Source organism: Pagrus pagrus (genome assembly GCF_965226575.1).
Source record: "Pagrus pagrus genome assembly, chromosome: 22".
Taxonomy (NCBI): domain Eukaryota; kingdom Metazoa; phylum Chordata; class Actinopteri; order Spariformes; family Sparidae; genus Pagrus; species Pagrus pagrus.
In genome coordinates, this window is record NC_140204.1 from 12,063,524 (window position 1) to 12,085,284 (window position 21,761).

Sequence of the window (21,761 nt, forward strand, 5' to 3'; positions counted from 1 at the left end):
GCTTGTGTGCGCTGGACTTCTGGCTTTGAATATGTAGAAATATGTGAGGTGTTAATAAAGAATACAGAAGGGTACTACTTACGCAATGATTTATGATTGGGTGTTTTATTTAAAAAAGAAAAAAAAGGAGGAGGAGGAGGAAGAGGAGGAGGAGGAGGAGGTGGGGGGGAGCGCTGACTCGCGCAGACTGAAGAATGTGACCCGTCCACATGTTGTCAGAAACGCTGAGCTGAGTGGAGCAGAGCGCACCAGACTGAGCGCGCACGGGCACTTGTAGAGAATATTATTATCATCACCATCATTTCTTATTTATTTTTCTTTTCTAATTTCGACTGAGAGGGAATACACAGTTTTGATTGATCTCTTCCTTGGAGCGTCTTTGGGTTTTTTTCACCTCTTTCTTTTGCAAGAGCATGACGAATGCTCTTCCTATGACTGATTTCACTTGAGGCTACCGGGCAAAGAAGAAAAAAAAAAGAAAAGCGCAATGGAGACGTTCACCATCCACGACATGCTCCTCGTCAACTCAACTGACCTGAACAAGATTTTATGCAGTTTTGGCATCAAGAACCTTTCGGAGTGCGAGAGCGAGCAGGACCCCTCACCAGAACCTAAAGGTGATGCATCCATGCTCTGTTTGGCCCTCAGATACTGAGGAGCATCATGTCTAAGAATAGGTCATTTTATTTATAAATTTGATGTTCATTTTTTATTCCAAAAGCAGCCAGTTGTCTCCAGATTATGCCAAAGGAGCGACTGCTTTGGGCATTTTTCTTTTGCGTCAGTGCGCATTACGCATATGGCTCAGGTCCTTTATCAAGCTAACGCAGTCTGCTCTGTGTTAGTAGTGACACATGCTGTGGCTGTGCGCCAGTTCTGCCTATGTAAAGTGAATATAACTTGCTATTACGCACAGGATTGAGAATAAAACGCTTATTATATATGATCCAAAAGACCTGAACGATACTATTCCGCACATACTGACCACACTACTGTTTATAAGTCGTTAAATATGAATGTTTTATGTATAGAGTGGTTGTAAATGAATTTAAGAGTGAGGATTCATTTTCAGACTTCATGTGTCTCCTCACACTTGTGTCTCAGATATCAACCAGACGGTCCGGATCGTCCTTTACAGCCTCATCTTCCTCCTCAGCGTCCTGGGCAACGGCCTCATCATCGCCGTCCTGGTGCGGAACAGGCGCATGAGGACCGTCACCAACCTCTTCCTGCTGTCCCTGTCCGTCAGCGACCTCATGGTGTCCCTGGTCTGCATCCCCTTCACCCTCATCCCAAACCTCATGAGGGACTTCATCTTCGGCACCGTCATATGCAAGCTGGTCATGTACTTCATGGGTGAGTGGAAGGATGACAGCAGATTATCTAAATTGTTGTCCTTTTCTGGTCTTAAAGGGCCTCCATGTAAAAAAAAAAAAGTGGCATTTTACATTAATTAATCATTTTTATTGGCCATATAAGAGCAGATTGTAACCTGGTGTGAAAAATGAGACCTTCCCCGTCTGTCTCGGTCTACACCAGCCTGTTGATGATTTGTTTAAGTTGTTTAAAGCTGTTGGTCTGTGGATTTCTTTGTGAAGGACTCGGGTCGGATTTTCCGCGTAAAATCCAAAGGATGTGACGTACAGTGCGTTCTACAGTGCCGGGTCTGGTTAGTTTACAAAATAAAGTCCGCAAACATAAACAAAAACAACCAGAGATTTTCCACGGAGCCCCTTTAAAAATGTGTTTGTAGATAAATTGTACAAGTTATGAAAATACCAAAAGCCACACCCCAAATTTTACCATATTGTTAAAATCTATATAAAAAATATAATTGTGACACCTGAACTTCTCGTTATCATCTAAAGTAGACATTCTTCTGCTTACTGAGAGCAAATGACAACAGCTGCAAGTAGCAAATTCGACAAATTTTGCACCCGACCTTTGATTTAAATGTGCTAAAGTTGTGTGCTGTACCGTTTTTATTATTTAAATTTGCATGTCCATGTTGCATTGTTTCCATATTTTCATTTTATCGTGCACGTAATTGCATTAAAGAGGATAACTGAAGTTGTCAGGAAAGTGTAGATTTGCCTGAAGCCGTATACGCAGCGTCACTTCGGTTGTTCCAGCTGCTATATTTGGATTATTAGATTAGGATTAGAATAACTTTATTGTCCAGCTGAAGCGAGGAAATGATCTTGGATTTTTTAATTCAGTCTCGCCTGTTGTTTCCTTTTTCTATCAGCGGATTCACCATCAGAGTCACGTTGATGAATGATTGCAGGGTGTCGGGCGAAATGATGGTGTGAAGACTGACGTGGCCAGTAAAACTAATTGGAAACGAAGAATACAAACAGTATATCCAGAAAGTTTGAGAACACAATGACTGAGGTTAACAGAACCTCTCCGTGTACTGGAACATGGATTTTGCTTATTATTACTTTGTTCGGTCTGAGCTTCACTGCGCAGAGTTTCACCCCGAGGGCTGTTTTCTCATTCATCTACTGAAAAGGGAAAGTTTCTCAATCAGCTCACTCTGAATCTGGTGAAAGACGTGTGTGTACACGCAGAAATTAATGTTGAAGCCTTAAAGGAACGTAGACTGAGAATGGAATTTCCAGTCAAACCTGCAATAACTGATTTGTTTCGGCGACTCGGAGGCACACTGACACATCCAGCCCAGGCCAGGCTAACATACAAGGTTAGCAGCTGATGTTGTCATAGGCTACGTACCGTACTGACATCTGTACACAACATGTCAAATCATGTTCACATTACATGTTAATTACATGACTTTCATATCTGGAGGTGGAGTTACAGGCGACAAGGCTCTCAATCTGTGTTTCAGTATTTGTAAGGGTGACACCACTGGATGGTTTCCGATAGTTTTGACGGGTGACCATGGCATTTCAACATTTGTAAGCGTGACATCACTAGATACTTTAAAGGAGACCTCGAGACAATGTCCAGATGTGTTTGTTGCGACAATAAAAGGGTGTTTTTTGCGAGACCTCGGGACATTTCGAGCCGTGTTTGTGCTGACCAAAACAGGTATTTTAAGCCAAACCGTGATCTTCTCCTAACCATAATCAAGTAGGTTTTGTGCCGAAACCTAACCAGAGCATAAGTACAGCGTTGTGACAAGAGAGAAATAGAAAATTTTACCTGAAGAAACTTCAAAACTTAAAGAGAAGTTTTAACTTACCTGTGGTTTTGCAGAAACGCCAACATTCAATCGACGATTGGGTTGGACACATCATTCAGTTTTAAGTTGTTATTGCAAACTTGTAAGCAAACAGTTGCTAAGTTACATCAGCAGATATGGAGCAACATAATTGTTCATTTGGAGTCTTGTTTTTCTGGCAAAGTGGAAAATGCAATAGTCTGTTAACAAACTTTTTTGCTCTGTTTTTGGTCTCAACCAGCTCCTGAAGGAAATATCTGGGTCTTTAGCTGCTAAATGCTCAACTTTGTTCACCAGCTAGTCTCTCACTAAGTTGCACTATAAGCTACCCTTGTCAATTTTCTTTTTTTTTTTTTTGGTAAAACAAATATTGATAAAAGCTCCTTTAAGTAGGAGACATCTGGTGTATAGTAGTTAAACTTGTGGAATGAACAATACATTCACGGATTATGTTTTTTTTTTTAATGCAGAAGAAGGAATAGACGTTATTTTAACAAAAACGGTTTTCAAAATCATACCAGACACAAACTACTATTCATTTTTTATATGTCTTAAAACATGTCTGGAGGGTATGTTTGAGCTACAGTGGCTGAACATAAGCCAACTCAGAACAAGTGAACAGGACAGCTTCAGTGAGAAAGACAAAAAACACAAACTTAACCTTCAATCATTATTAGCTCAGTGGTCAGTGAAGTAACTGATAGAGTGTTAACAGTATATTAAGTATCTTTCCATGACATGGAGGAGTGGAGTCCTTTGAAACAGTTTTCTTCATGTCTTCCTCTTGCAGGGGAAATTAACATAATTGTGTTAAATATGACCAAAAAAAGGACATTATCAAACTAAAATGTCTTCACTTGTAGTCAGACTTTAAGCCAGGTGGCTTCCAGTCATGTTCTCTATCATCATACCGCTGAGTTTGTGTTCTCAGGACTCATCACGGATTAATTTTTTTAATACCCATGCCCGATTTAAATTACTTCCAAATGATTTCGGGAACGATCAATAGCAAAGGACACAGACGGCTTCAAGGGAGATGAGTCAATGGCATCATGGCTTTAATTAGCTTGTCCCCAGGTTTCTTCTTCTTCTACCTCTCAGAAAAGCTTCGCTGGGAGCTTTGTATAATAAGGTGCAGTCATTACGGACCGTGCATCTATACAAATGATTCATTTTCATCCAATTACAGGTCCGATAGGAAATCTGATTTTCATTCTTCTCCTTATACATCCTGTTGCTCCGTTCGGTGAGATCAGAGTGCTGCCATCCGGGGTTATTACCTCATTTGTCCCCATGTTTATCTGTTTACGTGTCGCTCCTCTCGGATCGTACACGGCAATAATTTGAATGTATTTATAGCTCTTTGTGTTATTGTTACTGAGTGTGTTAGCGGTGATCTGGTGCAGCATGGGCTCTGTCACCGATCAGCAGTTAAATTTAATGTGACGACACGTTAATGTGCCATAGTATCACATCCAGTACAGTAAACACAGAGGATGACCATTCTGGGTGTTACAAAGCCCACAGCCAAAGCAAAGAGAAGGGCAATGTTACCTGAATAGTACCATGACGTGGTTTTGGGTGGTTAAGCTAAGCTAACTGGCTGCTGGCGGATAGAGAGAGGTATCAATCTTCAAATCTAGGCAAATATACAAATAGTTCCTGTGATTTTTGTGTTCAGATATGTTAAAGTCTCAGCCTGCCAGTGCTCAACACTTCCAGTCATATTGTCAGTGATCTATTCCTGGACTTTCTGATCCGTGCAGGTGTCTCAGTAAGTGTGTCCACGTTCAACTTGGTGGCCATCTCCCTGGAGCGCTACAGCGCCATTTGCAACCCGCTGACCTCCAGGACGTGGCAGACTAAATCTCACGCCGCCAAGGTCATCACTGCCACCTGGGTGGTGTCCTTCATCCTGATGCTGCCCTACCCCATTTCTAGCACCCTCAAGCCCTTCACCCGCCGCAACAACAGCACCGGGCACATGTGCCGCCTGATGTGGCCCAATGACGTCATCCAGCAGTCGTGGTGAGATGAAAATAAGTGCATTAAGGAGCGTTGTAGCTTTACTGTCCCACCAGGGCGGCTTCACACTCAGACTGTGTGGCAGCTAAAGTAGCTCTTTGCTAATTTCAGACGGCCCTTTTATTGATTTTCTCAGTCGGATGCCACTGGTGAGAGACGACCACTTGGGGAAATCTTCTGGCATGACACAGATTTGATCCTTCAAAATAAAAGCACACAAAAGTCAAATTATTAAACAGCGCAGAACATATTAAAGGCATATGACACAGCACAACACGCTCAATGAAACAGTCATATTGTCATGATGATATTAGTCTTGACTGAAAGGCAGGCGTTTCTAATTATAGCGAAGCACTTGGGCTCTGGTGTTTATTTAAATCAGACACAACAAATGCTCGTTTGCATCCCCCAAATTTGTCCCTCGCAGGTACGTGTCCCTGTTGCTGCTGCTCTTCCTCATCCCTGGGATCATCATGATGACAGCCTATGGACTCATTTCCCTGGAGCTGTACCGCGGCATCAAGTTTGAGCTCTCCAGCAGGAAATCAAGCAGAGGTAGGAAAATGAAACACAGCCATGTCATCAAAAGCAGGCTGGCATCAATACGTCATGACTCCCCTTACCTGTGGCATTCAGCTCCAAGCTAACTGGTTTACACTGAAGATGTAGATCTTTGAAAAAGCGTAAGAATATAGTTGAAACGGGTGGGCACTAGATGTACGCAAACATTACTCAAACGGGCACTTCTTTGGGACTATTTTCAGTTGCGGATGGATGCACAATTGATGCTCGCATGAGTGTTTACAGCAGCAGGACGGTGTTTTTTGAGTTTATGGCACAGACAATATTTGCTAGAAGAATCAGTTCATTGTTGAGTTTGGTATTTTATAGATTTTTTTTTTGACAATGAGAAAAATATGGAATATCACCACACTTATACTTTAAATTGACAAATGACGTGACGATTGCATCCTGATCGTCTGATCTAGCTGCCCTAGCTTTCAGAAAAATCTTCCATTTGTAGGTGACAGACGTGACCCGACTTTTCATGCCATGAGGGCTTTTGCTCCCGCTGCTGACAAAATTGCACTCTGATCTTCTTCTTTTCACATCCTCTCCCCTGACAGACAGACAGTCCAGCACAGGCAGCATCAAGCCCGGAGACAGTGATGGCTGTTACATGCAGCCGTCTAAAAGGAAGAGCATCACAGGAAACTTCGCCAACTCCAGCAGCAAAGCCACGGTGGGCCGCGTGTGCAGCAGCAGCTCTACAGCCAACCTGGTGGCCAAGAAGCGCGTGATCCGCATGCTCCTGGTCATCGTCTTCCTCTTCTTCCTCTGCTGGACTCCCGTCTTTGTGGTCAACGCCTGGCAGGCTTTCGACCGGCGCTCGGCCTACCGCCTGACCGGCGCGCCCATCTCCTTCATCCACCTGCTGTCCTACACCTCGGCCTGTGTCAACCCCATCATTTACTGCTTCATGAACAAGCGCTTCCGCCAGGGGATGCTCGCCACGTTCACCTGCTGCGGCTGCTTAAGGAGGAGCGGCGGCTTGGGGAGGTCAGCTGGGACGGCTAAAGGGGAAGTGGGCAGATCTAGAGCGGGGGCAAAGACGGCTGAGCAGAACGGCCATACACCGCCAAGCGGAGGCAGCACACGCTTCACCTACACCGGCATCCGTACATCAGCGTGGAGTGAGCTGACCTAAACTGGACTGATATGTTTGTTTGTGTGTGTGTGTGTGTGTGTGTGTGTGTGTGTGTAAGAGCTGAGTGCACACACTTGAGGGGAGCAGCTACGATGCGTAAGCTTGGAGTGTGACGTGATGTGGTACAGCAGCAAAAGTGGTGTTGCTCTCACAGCAGGTCAACACAAGGTGGATGCCCGGTCATATGAAGCCTTGTAGGACCTCAACTCTAACATAGCAAGGGAGTGTTTTTTTTTTTTATGAAGCAGAATATCAATTAAAGGGGCACTATGCAGTTTTGGAGAAGAACTTCAAGATCAGAATTTTAATATAAATGAGTTGAAACAAACTCATAAATATTTGATTTTTTCCGTAACTGAGTAAACAAGCTGTTCTCAGACGAAAATAAGGTCCCAGAACACTGTTTGAAGCTGGAAAGGTGGCAGGGTCCGCCACATATAAACAAAGTATGAAGTATGAAACTGTGTTGTCCTTTAAGGTCAGTTTGTTTATTTATTTTGTTTTGACAAAGAAAAAAATAATCACTCAATGAAGATCTTTGTCTTCTGATTAAAATGTCTTAACACTACGTAGTGCACCTTTAATGTAGAATACCACTCTCCATATACTCTTTTTTTAGTTGTTCCTCTACTTCAACCAGTGGTGTCTGAATATGTAACCGTACAGGGACCAAATAGTCTTTGTGCATCAGGAGAGAAGGATCCAAAACCACAATCAATGCAAGAAGGTTTTAGACTGCAAAATAGGACCAGTTCAGACAAATTACAATAAAAAGGACACATTTTCGTACTTATCTCTAATGAAACCGTTCACATGATGGGACGGGATGAACTGAACCCACCTGATGCCTCAAAAAACATGAATATGAATCTCCCCTCAAGGGAACTGACTGTTCTGGAGCCTTTGACCGTATCTCATCTTTATCAGCGGAGTGGTCCGGTTGTAGCGGGAATGGTCTAATTGTGAAACTAACTTTGAAGCCAACATGGACAGAAAGTGCTCAAGGAAAAAAAGGGGAATTTGCACATTTACATTTGACAACTGGGCTAAACTCCATGTGCTGGTGAAGATGTGATACGATCAAAAGCTCTTCAGTCTGATATCTGGTATCTGGATAATCTGGTTTTAAATGTCTACATAGACCTTGAGGGGAGATTGTTTAGTCAACTGCTCTTCCTACGTTCCAGGCAGCCATTGGTTCTCAACACAGCTTTAAAGAAAGTGTTTGACATTTGGGGGAAATTGCCGTCTTGTCCAGAGTTAAATGAAAAGATCGTTACCGTATGGAGCTAGAGCTGAGAGGCAGTTAGCTTAGCGATTAGCAAGAAACCGCTGGCATGTCCAATGTCGCCAGTAATACTACCAACACCTTTAAAACCACAATTTAACACTTGCTTGATCCTTAATCAGACAGATTTGGGAAAACTTTACTTACGAATACATTGCATGCTAAGCTAAGCTAATCGCCTCCTGACATTACTGTAGCTCCATACCTAACGCAGAGAGGAAGAAAAAAAGCGTATTTACCAAAATGTCAGCCCATTCCTTTGGATTAAACAGTTCAAACATTTGACTTTTTTTGTATGGAAACGGTTGCAAACTACTGGCAGCCTTGAAGCCGGGAAAGTACATAAAAGAAATCAAATAAACAAAACAGTCAGCAGTAATGTAAACCCTTTAATTTCTTTTAGATGCTGGAGGGTCAAAAACATGCCTGTCACGCTGCAGTGCTGCAGCGTAAGCAGCTTCCAAACAATCCTCCAGTGCACAAACAGCCCTGCTATCGTCCTTGACCCACTGTGTGTGTGTGTGTATGTGTGTTTGTGTGCCGAAGGGGCTTGTACTGTGTGTACTGTGGGAACTGGAGAGAGGCCTTATCATGTGTGGGACTTTGAACACCTGTATCCCCTCTTCTTCAAAGAGTGAATTCCCGGCACCGCTGATTCTTACTGTTAAATATAGCAGCGTCAATGTAGCAACTTATTACCTTTTTGTTTTTCTCGTGTCGAAAATGTGGCAATGTTCATTGTGTGACCTCAATATTGTTGTGTAAATTCTGAAGATGTTTGAACTTTCATTGCATGACGATGTGCCTATTTTGTCGGAAGTCCTGCTAAACCTGTGGGCACATAACTGAATGTAATCCCAGTGATTTTACAGGTTTTTTACGTAACGTAGGGTCAAAAGTCCATCAGTCAAAATACTTTTATTTTGCATTTGTTTCGAATATACAACAATTTTTTGGGCATGGACTCCATGGGGTTGATGTCAGGTGACTGTGAAAGAAGATCCATGACAGTTAGGACTCCTTAGTCTTCTTTGGTCTTTTATAAGTTCTTGCAAAGCTTTAAGGTGTGTTTGGGGTCAAACTTGTGGTGTCTATGCCAGGAGGAGTGTCATTAAAGCAAAACAGGGACATACCAATGACTAAAATTTCCATCAGTTTCAGATTATCTTATTATTATCATCGTATTTGATGTGCCCCCCTTTTGGTTAAATAAGAGGATGCACTCAAGCTTGCATGGACTCCACAAGTTGATCACCCATGTCATCCCAACATGATTTTACAGTGTTTCATCAACGGCATTTTGATGCCAGGTGACTGGAGGGAAGTCCATGGTAGTTAGGACTCCGCACTCTTTGGTCTTCAAGTAGTTCTTACAAAGCCTTGAAGTGTGTTTGGGAGTCCATGCCAGCAGGAGTGTAATCTAAGCAAAACAGGGACATACCAAAGACTAAAATTTCCAGGAATTTCAGAATATCTTAGTGTTTGGTATGGCCCCCTTTTGCTTTAATAAGACCATGCACTCAAGCTGGCATGGACTCTACAAGTTTGACCCCAAACACACCTCAAAGCTTTGCGAAATCTACTTGAAGACCAAAAAAAGAGATCAAGGAGCTCCGACTGTCATGGACTTCCCTCCAGTCACCTGGCATCAACCCCATGATGTAAGTTTTTGGTATGTCTCTCTTTTGCTTTAATGGCGGCATGCACTCAAGCTAGCATGGACTCCACAAGTTTGACCCCAAAGACACTTCAAAGCTTTTCAAGAACTACTTGAAGACCAAAAAGAGACCAAGGAAAGCGTACAGATTTGACAACAAATTTGTGGAGTCCATGCCAGCTCCAGTACCTACTATCATTTAAGCAAGAAAGCTTTATGGAAAACTGTCAAATCATGCTGGGACAACATGAGTCATCAGATTTTGAACAAACTTGTGGAATCCATGCCACCTTGAGTGTTTTGTTGATATTCTGACATTAATTTCAACGATTCCACTCTTAAAATAAATCTGAAATAAACACAAAATAGAATTATTTTAAGTCGTCATCTCAGACTTTTTGACCCCACTGTGCATCTGAAAGCAGTTCTGGGAACGGTAATGTGTCCTACAGACACACAACCCACCTCAGAATATCCAATGTCTGGTTGACCATATAAAGACCTCGGGTGCGCAGTGTGCAACTGCATCTGCAAGAGAGTCGGGGCAGAGTAACCTGGAGCTTTTAACGGCTTTAATAAAAGTGGATCTAAAGGACAGAGGACATTAGGGCCCAGACAAGTGGTGGAAAGATACGGGGGAATCTGCTGGGACTTCTTCCCAGGGATAAGAGCTCCATCTGGGCAAAGAAGAACCGCTGTGACCCTGCAGCCACTGGGAGATGCTTACCTGTCACTGCAGGAAATGTTTATTTGGTAACACTTTATAATAACAGTCATTAATAAATGGTAGACTTATAGCTAATTATACTTTAGTTAAGTTACTTCATTGTTGGACAATGAAATGCTTTATAAACCGTCAGCTAAGCAATAGAAAAGATTTATAAACAGCAGTTAACTTTACAATGATCATCCAAATGTTAAAAGATGAACTACCCAGTATTTAATAACCATTCACAAAGTACTATAAACATTTGCAACTTTAAAATAAACAATTGCGTAATAAATGGTTTATAAAGCATTTTGTGGTTTGTTGACAGTCACGTAACTATCAACTTAGGTTTAATTAACAATGGATTTTAATGATGGTTATTATAAAGTGTTGATGTTTATTCTTTACATAAGAGGACACAGGAGGTCATTTGTACTCTTGCAGTTAAACCCTGAAGTGTAAAAACAAAAAAACGTACATGCTAACGCTTCTGATGATGATAAAAAAATGAACACAAAGTGAGATTTTATATCACTTTTTTATTTCTCATTTTTATGCCAATATTGCAAGTTTTTTTCTCGTTTTTTTTTCTTCTTTTAATGACATACAGATTTGAGCATGACCTGGAGCTGCAATATGTACAAAAACAAACTAACGTATGTTATCAAAAAACCGTCCCCTTTGTTTTGACGTTATTGCTAAATGTTACAAACGGCACAGGTTTCTACCATCAGCAACCCTTTGAGCACTGAGTATACTACCACAATGACACCTCTGCTTACCATTTACTAGAATAATACACAGATACAGTGAGAGTGAAAGATAGTGAAAGGGCATGGAGAAGAAGAAGAAGAGGAGGAGGAGGGAAATGACAACAAAAAAAGTGATCCGACTGTAGCAAAGCTAAGCATAACAGGCTGCATGTTAAAAACAAAAAGAAAGGGGGTGAAACTCCAAATGTACATACATAAACATGAGCGATAAAGAGTGAGGATGAAATGTGTGAGAGAGAAAAAAAAAAGAAAAGGTTAGCGCTCTGTAGTGCAAACAGCCAAATAGTCTTAAGGAGAAGTAAGGCTGAGTGCGACAGAGAAGGGCTCCACACTCCTTTTTTTTTTTATTTGTTTAAAGCTGCCTCTCACTCTGCCCTGTTTTGTTTAGCAGTGCATGAAAACTACATTATAAAAAGACATTTGGCATATTAGAGGATACATACATTGTTCAGAGCTCATTATAAAAAAAAACAAACAAACACAAGAAACAGCTGCTTTTGGAAGAGCAAAACAAGTATGACCAGACACACGAAGAGAAAGAAACCAGTTAAGATATTTTGTAAAAAGCATCGCTAATGAGATGTTTTTGTTTACCTCTCTGAAAGCTTTGTCGCCAGGTTATTAATACAGCGTGCGTCTTTAAAGAAGGCATGTAACATTATTTTGACCGCTTTTATCCCCTTTATGAATGAGGCATCAAGTTATTCCTCCCTATCTCTTCAAACTCCAGGCGTTTCGAAGAGAAAAATAAACTGTAAACCAGCTCGGATTGTCAAGGCGACACATTTTTTTCTTTAAAAAAAAAAAAAACATGCATCACCCCCTTTTTTATTAGTGACAAAGCTCAGACTCGCGTGAGGCGATGAAGAGGAGCCAGAGGGGCGGGTTAGCCTAAAGAGGCGACATGTAAACAAAAACCCAAAAAATATCCAAGCTTCGAGGAGGAGGAGGAGGTGGAGGAGGATGCTAATGTTAAAAACTCGCTGAATTTAGAGCTAGTAAACATAGAAAAAACACTCAGGTTAAAAATCTACAGTTAAGATTTCGTGACCTCCATCCTGCAGAGTAAAGGGTTCAGGTCGACCTGCAAGAGTTCAGCGTGAAGAAGCGCGAGAAATATTTTCAGGTTTTGGATGCTACACTACGGCTGCAGCACCAACTCCTCGACGGTTTCCAGGATAGACAGGAAGTGGCCTCTTTAAAAAAATACACTCCCAGGCCGACCTAGGCAGCACGGGCAATAATGCACTTTTCTTTTTTTTTTTATTTGACATAAGACAAGGGGAGACTTTGTACCAATAATTTAAAAAATATCAATATTACAATATAAAACATTTAACATTAATGACTGACAGGTGGCGAAATGGGGAGGGGCATAACTTAACTTTTATCTTTTTTACATTGAAGGGGGAGGGTGCAAGCGAATCCTTTTTTGATCCTATTTCAAGGGTTTGTTTGTAAGAAAAATTCAGAAATACTTCACCAAGCAGACATTCAAGATACAGTATCGTTGTTCTTTTTGTTTTCCCCGGAAGTGTACACAGTTGTACTGTAAAATCACAAGTATTGCCTTTGAATGTTTTCCCACAATTATCAGACATTTGGATCCTGGTGGAAGACAGAAAAACCTCAACGTTTTTCTTTTTTTTAAAAATCTTTTTGGAGGAGCACTCTTTGAAATGGAGCGAGTCTGACTCATTATCCATTACAGCAACTACATATATGACAGTCACACACACATACACACACACACGCGCGCGCACACACATTTATATTTGCTGGCTGGTGAACTAGTGCTCAGGCGGACAAAGACGATGAAATGACCTGTACAATATTGCTGTTATGTTTTGGAAAATGCACATCTTCAATAATACACATTTAGAAGGCCTTTAAACTCCTACAGGAGACGCGGTCGCCGTGAACACATGATGAGTGCAACTACTCAATGTACACACGCTTGTTTCTGCAAAGATAATAAACCCACAGGAGTTTTTTTTTTCTTTTTCGGTATAAAAAAAAGAAGGCTGAAAAGAGCTTACAGCGCTCGTGAGACATTGTACCAAAAAGTGAAAAGGTGCCGTGCACCGCATGAGAATAAAAAACGGGCTTATTTGTACTTGTACACGAAAGAAAAAGGAAGGCCGAGAGATCCTTCAGAAGGCTGCTCTGCACGACAGCACGGAGCGGCGAGAGCTCCCGTGATAAGAAGCGAGGCATTAGCTTGTTTTTGTGCTATGCAAAGGTTCTTCCAAGGTGAGTAAACAGCAGATAAGAAAAAATGTGAAGTTTTTTTCCTTTCTTTTTTTTTTTTTTTATGTAATTGAAGTTATCAGTAAGGCCACATCAAATTGAAAAGTGTCCGTCTTTCTTTTTTTTTTTTTTTTTGGAGATAAATGCCACCAGAACTACAGCACACACTGGAAGACACCTCGCTGGGTGTTGAGAGACAAGTTTCACTACGTTATCTGATACAGTGACCAATAGAGCAACAGATACATGATATTAGATATGTGACCGGTTTGACAGGAAGAATATACAGTACTAAGGCTATCCTTTCACTACACTTCGTTACATTAGTTTGAAAAATGACAAACTCGACTTGTTTTCGTAACATTGGAAGTCTAGTTCTTGATGAATTCTGCAAATGTTGCTATGGCTCCATGTGAGATGTACTGATGTGTAGACTTTCCGAAAGGAGACATAGCGCACATAGAGTATTGCAGGCAAGGCAGAGGCGTTGCTTAAAGCTTTTCTTTTTAAAGACTTCATAAAAACCAATGATAAAATATAGGCCCTCTGAGGTTATTCCCCAATTTAAAAAAAAAAACAAACAGAAAAAAACAACCTTCGCTTATGTAAATAAAAACAACCCAGACTTCAGAATTTTTTCCCCAACAGAAGAAGCAAAGATTATCAAAATGAAACCAAAAAAAAAAAAGTTCAGTCCCAAGACTGAAAAAGCAGGCGTTTGTAGTAAGGTCGCAATAACATACAGGTTGGGATTTTGGACCTCAAAGGGGGGAAACAAAAGCCCAAGCTCAGAGGAAGAATAGAAACTATTTGGTAACAAAAGTGTACTATATGTTTAATACAAAAAAGGTATGGAGAAAAATGTACCTTTACTAAAGCTTATACAAGATCCTTGGTCCATAAAAACTATGTTATCGTCACGTTTTATGTGTGTCCCTCTGCATCCTCGCGCTCCCTCCAACAACAATACATCCAGCCCCCCCGTCAGGAAAATGAAGGCAAAGTAACACAAGAGGAATAATTATAAAACAAGTGATGGGAGGGGGGGTTGGGAGGGTTGGAGGGGGGCGGGCACAAAAAATATTCCCTTTCAAGAGAACTTTTTTGTACGCGGTGGATGTATTGTTGTTGCGATTCCCGTAGAAAGGTGCTGGTGCTCTGAGCCTGCAGGAACTTCACTCATTCCAAACACCAGAACTGGATAGGCAGGTCCCTAAAGTAACCACAGGAGAGGGGGGCGTGGCAAGGAGCACGTTTTCGCTTTATTCCCGTTGGCTGACAACGCGATGATGTCACTCCTTCAGATTCCCCCTGCGTTCGCTCCGTTCTCCCACCGATTTTTTTTTCCAGCTTCTTTGTATCCAAAATTTAAACGCAGCACTTACGAGTGAGTCAGTTTATTATTTCCCATAGTCTTTATACACCTTGTGGTACATTTGCTCTCAAGGCATATTATAGTGAGTGGCCCCCTGTGTGCGTTAGGAGACCACAGCTGCGGCGGTGGAGGATGAGGATGTGACTCCCGCGTTGGAGGTGCTGTTGGGGCCGTAGACGCCGGGGCCGGCCTCCTGGCTGTTGCTGCTGAGCAGGCTGGAGTTCCCGGCCCGCAGGATGGCCCCGGCGGCGCTGCAGTGTGGCCGCGGCCCGGGCTCCGGCGTGTAGGTGAAGGTCAGTGTGGTGGAGTAGATGATGCCGTCGTTCCTCACCAGCGTGACGGGCACCTGGACGGGCTGCCGCACCCAGCGCCAGCCCTCACGGAAGGCTGAGATGTCGGGCACCACGCACAGCATGCTCTCCGCACACCTGCGCAGGGTTGTGAAAAGAAACAACACAAAGACGTGACGTTAGAGTCACTCAGCTTTGCTCAATACATAATTATTATCGTATACGTTTCACATATTATGACCTACTGAGTCTCAAATAACCAGACCAGAATGTCTCTTTTTGATAATCTAACTAATTAAATACCTGACGAAAGAAATTACTTTATCATGCCGATTCAAAAAATCTTATAAAAACAGGATATTGTGTCATAATATATGTGAGACCCTGTGGGGCTCTCTCCGTCTCTCTGCCTGCATTTCCTGAGTGCGTCTCTACTGTAGCCGTCACATAAAAGCAGAAATGCTCCAATAATCTTTAAAACAAAACATCTCAGAGCCCTTCAGGACTGCACTCAGGGGCTTGACGCTTGGTAGGTGGTCCTGATAAACACATAAAATCTAATCGGTCTATAAAACTCAACATGACAGAGGAGAAGCTAAAGCATCTTGTGTTTAACACTGCGGTATCATAAAACGCTCTTAAAAACGTTTCTGGCTCACTCTCATCACAGGTTTGAAGAAGAAGGATGGACGGATTATACGACCCTGACTCTTGTGAGCTAAATCGCTAAGAGCTGAGACGTGTATTTATTTCTTGCATTGGGCAGTCACAGGATCTGCAGCATTAAGCCTGACGGGGAGCATTTTGAAAGCTTTTATGAATCCAAATTTCAAAACTGACTTATTCACATCTCCTTTATATTCATTAAACTTCAAGCCTGTCATTTTCTAACTCTAGATGATCCCTAATAAATCCTAAAATTAGCTCTAATTGACATTTGTATGCTAATAGGAAAAAAGAGGTTTCCTAGACAGACAGCAGAGAGCGAAGACACACCTGTACATGGTCTCAGCCTCAACGTCTCCGAACCAGACCCGCAGATTTGGAGTGAAGTTCTGTCCTGTCAGCTCCAACATGGCGACGTCGCCTCCGCCGTTTAGCTGCAGACAAAAAGAGATGATTTAAAGAAAATGAAAACCTACACCGCAGGCAGGTTTTCCTTCTGGTAATGCCTCTTTGGTGGGTACCTGTAAGCTCTCTACCACAGGCACGGGGGTGACAGGCGAGTGGACGGGGCCCATGCCCTCGTAGAAAGTGTATTCGGCCTTGTCTGTGCTGATGATTGTCCAGGAGGCGCCGTCGTTGATCATCTCCTTGTTTGGTTCCTTTGGGCATGGAGTGGCCTGACGGAAGACAATCGATGATGATTACAGCCAATCAAGACTCTTAAAGACTGCAATCAAATGTCTAAATAAAACAAAATGCTGGAGGTAATGGGACTGCATCTTCTTCAAAGACTAAAACAGCCCCAAACAGTAGGCTGTAATAAAGACAGGGAACAATCATCCTCAATCATATAAGATGAGATCTGAGTGTGAAGCGACCTCAGCCCTGAATTGATGAGCGACAAGTGAAGAAAGTGTTGCGAGGTGAGACACTAACTTGAAACTGGATGATCCTTTCTTGGGAAAGGCACAGGTACATGCGTTCTGTGTCCTTCAGGTAGAAGGCACACTTGTGGAGCTGGGAGACGGGGTCGTCGGCGTCCAGCAGCGCCGTCTGCTTGTCCACCTTACGGATGATCTGAGAGAGACAGAGAGAGACAGAGAGAGAAGGGTTGTCAAAAACATTTCAATACTAAGTTCGATATGCAATTACCAGATGGCCTCTCCCACTCGCTCTTCTCTCAGCCTCTACATTGATACACCTTGTAATAAAAATCTAAAATTTCTACGCCCTTATTGCCCTCAATATACTGAATTGAAGGGAAATTAGCTGAGTGGGAAGATGAAACAAGAGGGAAGAAATCAAAGAAATTGAAACAAGAAAGTCACATGATGAGAACGCTCAGTCAGGAGTGATGGAAAGAAAAAAGGCAGGAGATAAGGAAGGAGGAAAAGCAGTAAAGACAGATGGATAGACAGAGGAAAGTGGAAAGAAATCACAAATAGCTGAACGACTTGAGAGGAACATGAGGGTAGCTTTGTCAGAAAGCAGCCTCTTCCTCGTCTCAAATGAAGCGTTTCTTTTTACCAGTCTGGGCAGGGCCATGCCGGTGACCGAGCACACCAGCTTGACCGTCTGGCCGTAGTGGATGTAACCGTCTCTCACAGTGAACTCTTCTCCTTCTGACTCCTCGTCGTCCACTGAAAACACACACAAGAAGGAAGAAAGAGTGAGCCACCCGCGAGCCTCAACATTTCATGTACACACAAACCCACCGCCAGGCTATCAATCACCCCCAGTGTCTGTGTAATTACTATAATACAGCGTGGGTTACATTTACAAACAGACATGAAGACAAAGTGACAAGCTGTCAAACCACATTCCTCACTTTCCTCTGTGTGACTTCTCTAAACTCATTTGTGTAATGTTTGTGTAGCGGCAGCAGAAGTTCAGAGCGAGTGAGTGAGGCTTACACAGGTGGATGTAGAAGGCGCCCCACTGCTGGGAGCTGGCGTGAAAGTTGCCGCCCTCCACATGTAGATAGCGCGTGCTGACTGTTTGGGACCGCAGCCGGTTGAAGAGCGCCACCTTGGTCCCTGATGCGATGCACACTGCGGACAGACGTGACGGGGCAGGTTACATAATGACCCAAACATGAGGTGTTGCTCACAGGCCAGCTGATGTGTACACTACAGGTGTGCTACATACTGAAACTGGGTTAGTGGACACTAAGGTGAAGCTACGCTGCCCTCTAGTGGTTGGAAATAATAAGGGAGTTGTTCATGATAATGATTAACAATTGTTACAGCGAGCTTTCTAAAGAAGAAGAAAGAAAACATAAAAATGAATCAAATCAAAGTAAAATAAATAAACATTAAAATAAATAAAGCAGTGAAATTAAATAGAATAAAATACAAAAGGATAAAACAAGAAACATTTGGGGAAATAAATTGTGAAATGAGTAAATAAGTCAGCACTTAAAACAGATTTTTAAACAAATCATTCACATCCAACACATTTTTACATCCCCGCAGAGTCAAAATCAGTGTTTAAGTGCTTTAATCACATACGTCTTGCACCTATATGCCAGTAACAGGCCCAATTATGACAAAAAAGTTGACAACTCATCCTGTTATCAGGAGCGTAAACTAAATACTAATACGATTCAATTATTTTTTATGATGCTGCCATGGATGTATATTAAGAAGGACTCTATTGGCATGTAAGGGAACATATCTTGAGAGAGAGAGAAAAGGATCTTAAAAATGAGATATAGCTCTACAATGCAATGACTGATAGTGTTAGACACATATTTTATTGAAGAAAAAATATAGGTGTAGGTCACATTTTAATTGAAAAAGCCATTTGCGAACAGGAGACTTTAGTGACAAAAGTATCTGAGGCACAAATTGCTGAAGACTCACAGTCGGCGTTTTTGAGGGACTGCTTCTTTTTGGAGGGCTTGGAGATGACTTTGATCCTCTTGCTGAGGAAGACACCGATGTCAGCGCTGTTGCCGTAGAACATCTTGACAGACAACATGAAGTGCTTTCTCTTGTCGGAGTCGGATATGTACAAGGTTTTGGCTGTGCAATAATTCTGGAGGACACGGTGGGAAGGGGAGGGCAGAGGAGAAATCACAACACATTAGGGTCAGATTTTTCTAGCGCAAATAGATTCAGTTGGTGCAACTTTTCTTGTAAAATGTAAACAAACATATACAAATCATCCGTTACATGTTTGTCAGCACTGTCAACAGAGAGATGGTTTGAATGAACAACCTTTTAAATGAAGAGTCTTCTTGTAATGCTACTGTAAAGGTTCTGGAGGTAAGGTGTGTGGCTGTGTGAAGCTAAATAACAGAGTGAAACTGTGTGTGTCTCTGTGAGAGTGATGTACCTTTCCCTCTAAGTTAAGCTGCTGCATTTCTTGGTCGCTGTTGCCGATGCCGATGAAGGCGCAGGGCTGCGACTCCTGCTCGGAGCAGCCGTCTCGCTCCATCTGCTCCTTCTTTTTCTTCCAGCCGCTGCCCATCAGGTAAACGCAGGGAGGAGGGCAGAAGAACCTGGACACAGGCGCAAATGTTGAGGATGTTTTAGGACTCAAATCTTCTAGAAATATCTGAATGATGCCTTTTTCCCCCCTCTCATTAATATTCACTTTTGTTGGCAAATTCTTAAAGTAGGTCCCACTTCAGATACCGAATATCTGCGACCCTATTTGCTCCTGTTCTAGTTAGGACCGCAGCACACAATTTTTTAATAGTTTTTAAAGTTTTAAATTATTTCTTGAGTAATTGACTAGTCGTTTGGTCTTTAAAATGTCACAAAATGATGAATAAAACAAAAAATATTCAGTTTATTTAAATATTCATATTTCCAAAGCTAGATTTAGAGGAATTTGACCTTTTTCAAGTCATCTTTGCTGCTCTGATTTCAGCCTGCTACTGTAAACAGAAGTGTTGTTTCAAGAGAAAGTAAAAAAATACAGAAAGAAATCTTATCTTTGAAAAGCACATTTCAGGGACAGGAGGAACATTTTAGTCTGGTTGTCAGCATCTAAACAAAAACAAGTGTAGCACCTGTTAAAACAGTATTAAGACGACTATGTGCATCTCCTAATTCACACCAGAAGAGGGCAGACCTGTACTAAACTAAGCTAACCCCGACTCTGAGAAACCTTTATCAACATATTGTTATGCACAACTAAACTAAACACTCTTTCCTCGAGCCGTTTAGCCTAATTTAGCAGATGTTAAAACGAGCAGTCCAACGTGAAACCGATCTGCTGAAACAAACATAAACCAGGATTTCAAGAAAAAGGCCACTTTTTTTCCATTAAAGGATTTTAATACCTCTTCGTTTTTCCTCCCTGAAAATACTTCCTACGAAACTCCATTAAGAATAACTTCAAATCAACTCGTCACTGAAGCAGAGCACTTCAAATAAATCCATGTGCGTCAGTGTGGAACTGGAAAGCGACCTATTTCGCAACAGCCCTGTCTGTCTCTGTGGGTGTTTGTCTACTTTCACCTCCTATAAAAAGCGCAGACAGAAAAGAGGCAGCTAGAAAGGGAGAGCATTTGCATTCTCCGTGCGCCCACTTCTCTTGGGCTCCCCTTGTTACGACAGAAGTAATCAGAGGTGCCAGACAGCACGAGCTGCACCGTGGGGCTTTACAGGCCAGAGGATGTTGAAACACTGACATGCACGCAGGGGAAAGGAGGCTGACTTTGTATATGTGACTGTGATACAGCAGAAATCCCCTCTGGGACTAAGCAGACTCATTCAAACACTTGTCTGTCATCCTGCTAGATGGTGTATTGGTTACAGACCTGCGTTGCCACAATCCAGCGACCTGTACAAGAATGCACGGGACAAGAGTGTTTGAATGTGACCAGCTGTCGCTTTAACTGGACAAGACAGCTACAATATCTGAGGAATTTGTCTCCGTCTCCTCTGTCTTTCTCCTCCAACTCTCTGAGGTGTCTCGGACTTGGCCCGCTGTTTTACCAAGAGATAGGCCTGATGAGATCGCAAGCAGCGCCGGCAGCCCGGGCCAAGAAAACAGGCGGAGGACGGAGCGCTGAAGAGAGTTGCATAATGAGCAAGAAGGGGGTGTGATGGCGGGTGGGGGGGGAAGAAAGCTATAAAAAGTTTGAGAGTGAGAGGTAGAAAGGTGAGAGGCAGAGTTACAGGAAGAAAAGATGAGAGTTCAAGAGAGAAAAAAGAAAAAAAAAAAAGAGCAGTGGTTGTGAAAGACAGCTTCACCTTAACTGTGGACCTCTGAGACCTTCACACCTCTCGTCCTTGAACCCTCACATCTAAATGCACCATGGTCTCACGGGTACACCCCCCAGGAGCCTTTTATCTCCCCTACCCCCATCGCTCCTTACTTCCTTTCCTTCCTCCTCTCTGTGGCCTTCACCTGAATGTGACCTCAGTTGCTCTTTTCACTGCTCCTTTCCTCCTCCGACCTCTTTCGATATGGGAGGTCAGAGAGGTCGAGTTGCCAACGCTGCACAGAGGTGGAGCTGGTTTGTCTGTGTTTTTCATTCATTTCTTAGGCGTGAGATCCCCTCGAGTGACGTACATTACAAATCTACCAGACACCCGAAGTTTAGGTGAGCATAGTGTAAAGAACTAGTGTAAAACGTTTTTTATTACAGAATGAACAAATAAGTGCATCAAGGTTGATTTGTTCCCTTCAGACAGAGCCAGACTAGCTGTTTAACTCTGTTTCCAGTCTTCACGCTGAGCTAAGTAACCGGCTGCTAGCTGTAGCTTCATATTCATCGAAGAGACACATGAGGTGTTGATCTTCTCACCCAACTTTGAGCAAGAAAAGCAAATAACCACTTTTTCAAATTGATTAACTATTCCTCTAAGTTAAA

The 21,761-nt window shown here is 42.5% G+C and overlaps 2 protein-coding genes across 2 annotated transcripts in view; one reads left to right on the forward strand and one right to left on the reverse strand.

Annotated features, from left to right (window-relative positions):
• Positions 1 to 487: 487 nt before the first annotated feature.
• Positions 488 to 6,920, forward strand: cckar (cholecystokinin A receptor; the record flags this gene model as incomplete). The annotated part of the gene is made up of 5 exons (XM_084343936.1): positions 488 to 617; positions 1,105 to 1,356; positions 4,954 to 5,215; positions 5,640 to 5,767; positions 6,340 to 6,920. The coding sequence occupies 5 exons, from the start codon at positions 488 to 490 to the stop codon at positions 6,918 to 6,920; spliced, it is 1,353 nt and encodes a 450-aa protein (XP_084200062.1).
• A 4,173-nt stretch (positions 6,921 to 11,093) lies between these two features.
• rbpjb (recombination signal binding protein for immunoglobulin kappa J region b) overlaps positions 11,094 to 21,761 on the reverse strand; it is a 51,710-nt gene continuing 41,042 nt past the window's right edge. Inside the window, exons 4-11 of the mRNA XM_084344721.1 lie at positions 19,268 to 19,433; positions 18,793 to 18,967; positions 17,842 to 17,979; positions 17,456 to 17,568; positions 16,865 to 17,005; positions 16,450 to 16,605; positions 16,259 to 16,362; positions 11,094 to 15,400 (exon numbers count right to left, since the gene is read on the reverse strand). Coding sequence (XP_084200847.1) covers positions 15,076 to 15,400; positions 16,259 to 16,362; positions 16,450 to 16,605; positions 16,865 to 17,005; positions 17,456 to 17,568; positions 17,842 to 17,979; positions 18,793 to 18,967; positions 19,268 to 19,433 — 1,318 coding nt within the window. The 3' untranslated portion in view covers positions 11,094 to 15,075. The remainder of the gene's footprint in view (positions 15,401 to 16,258; positions 16,363 to 16,449; positions 16,606 to 16,864; positions 17,006 to 17,455; positions 17,569 to 17,841; positions 17,980 to 18,792; positions 18,968 to 19,267; positions 19,434 to 21,761) is intronic.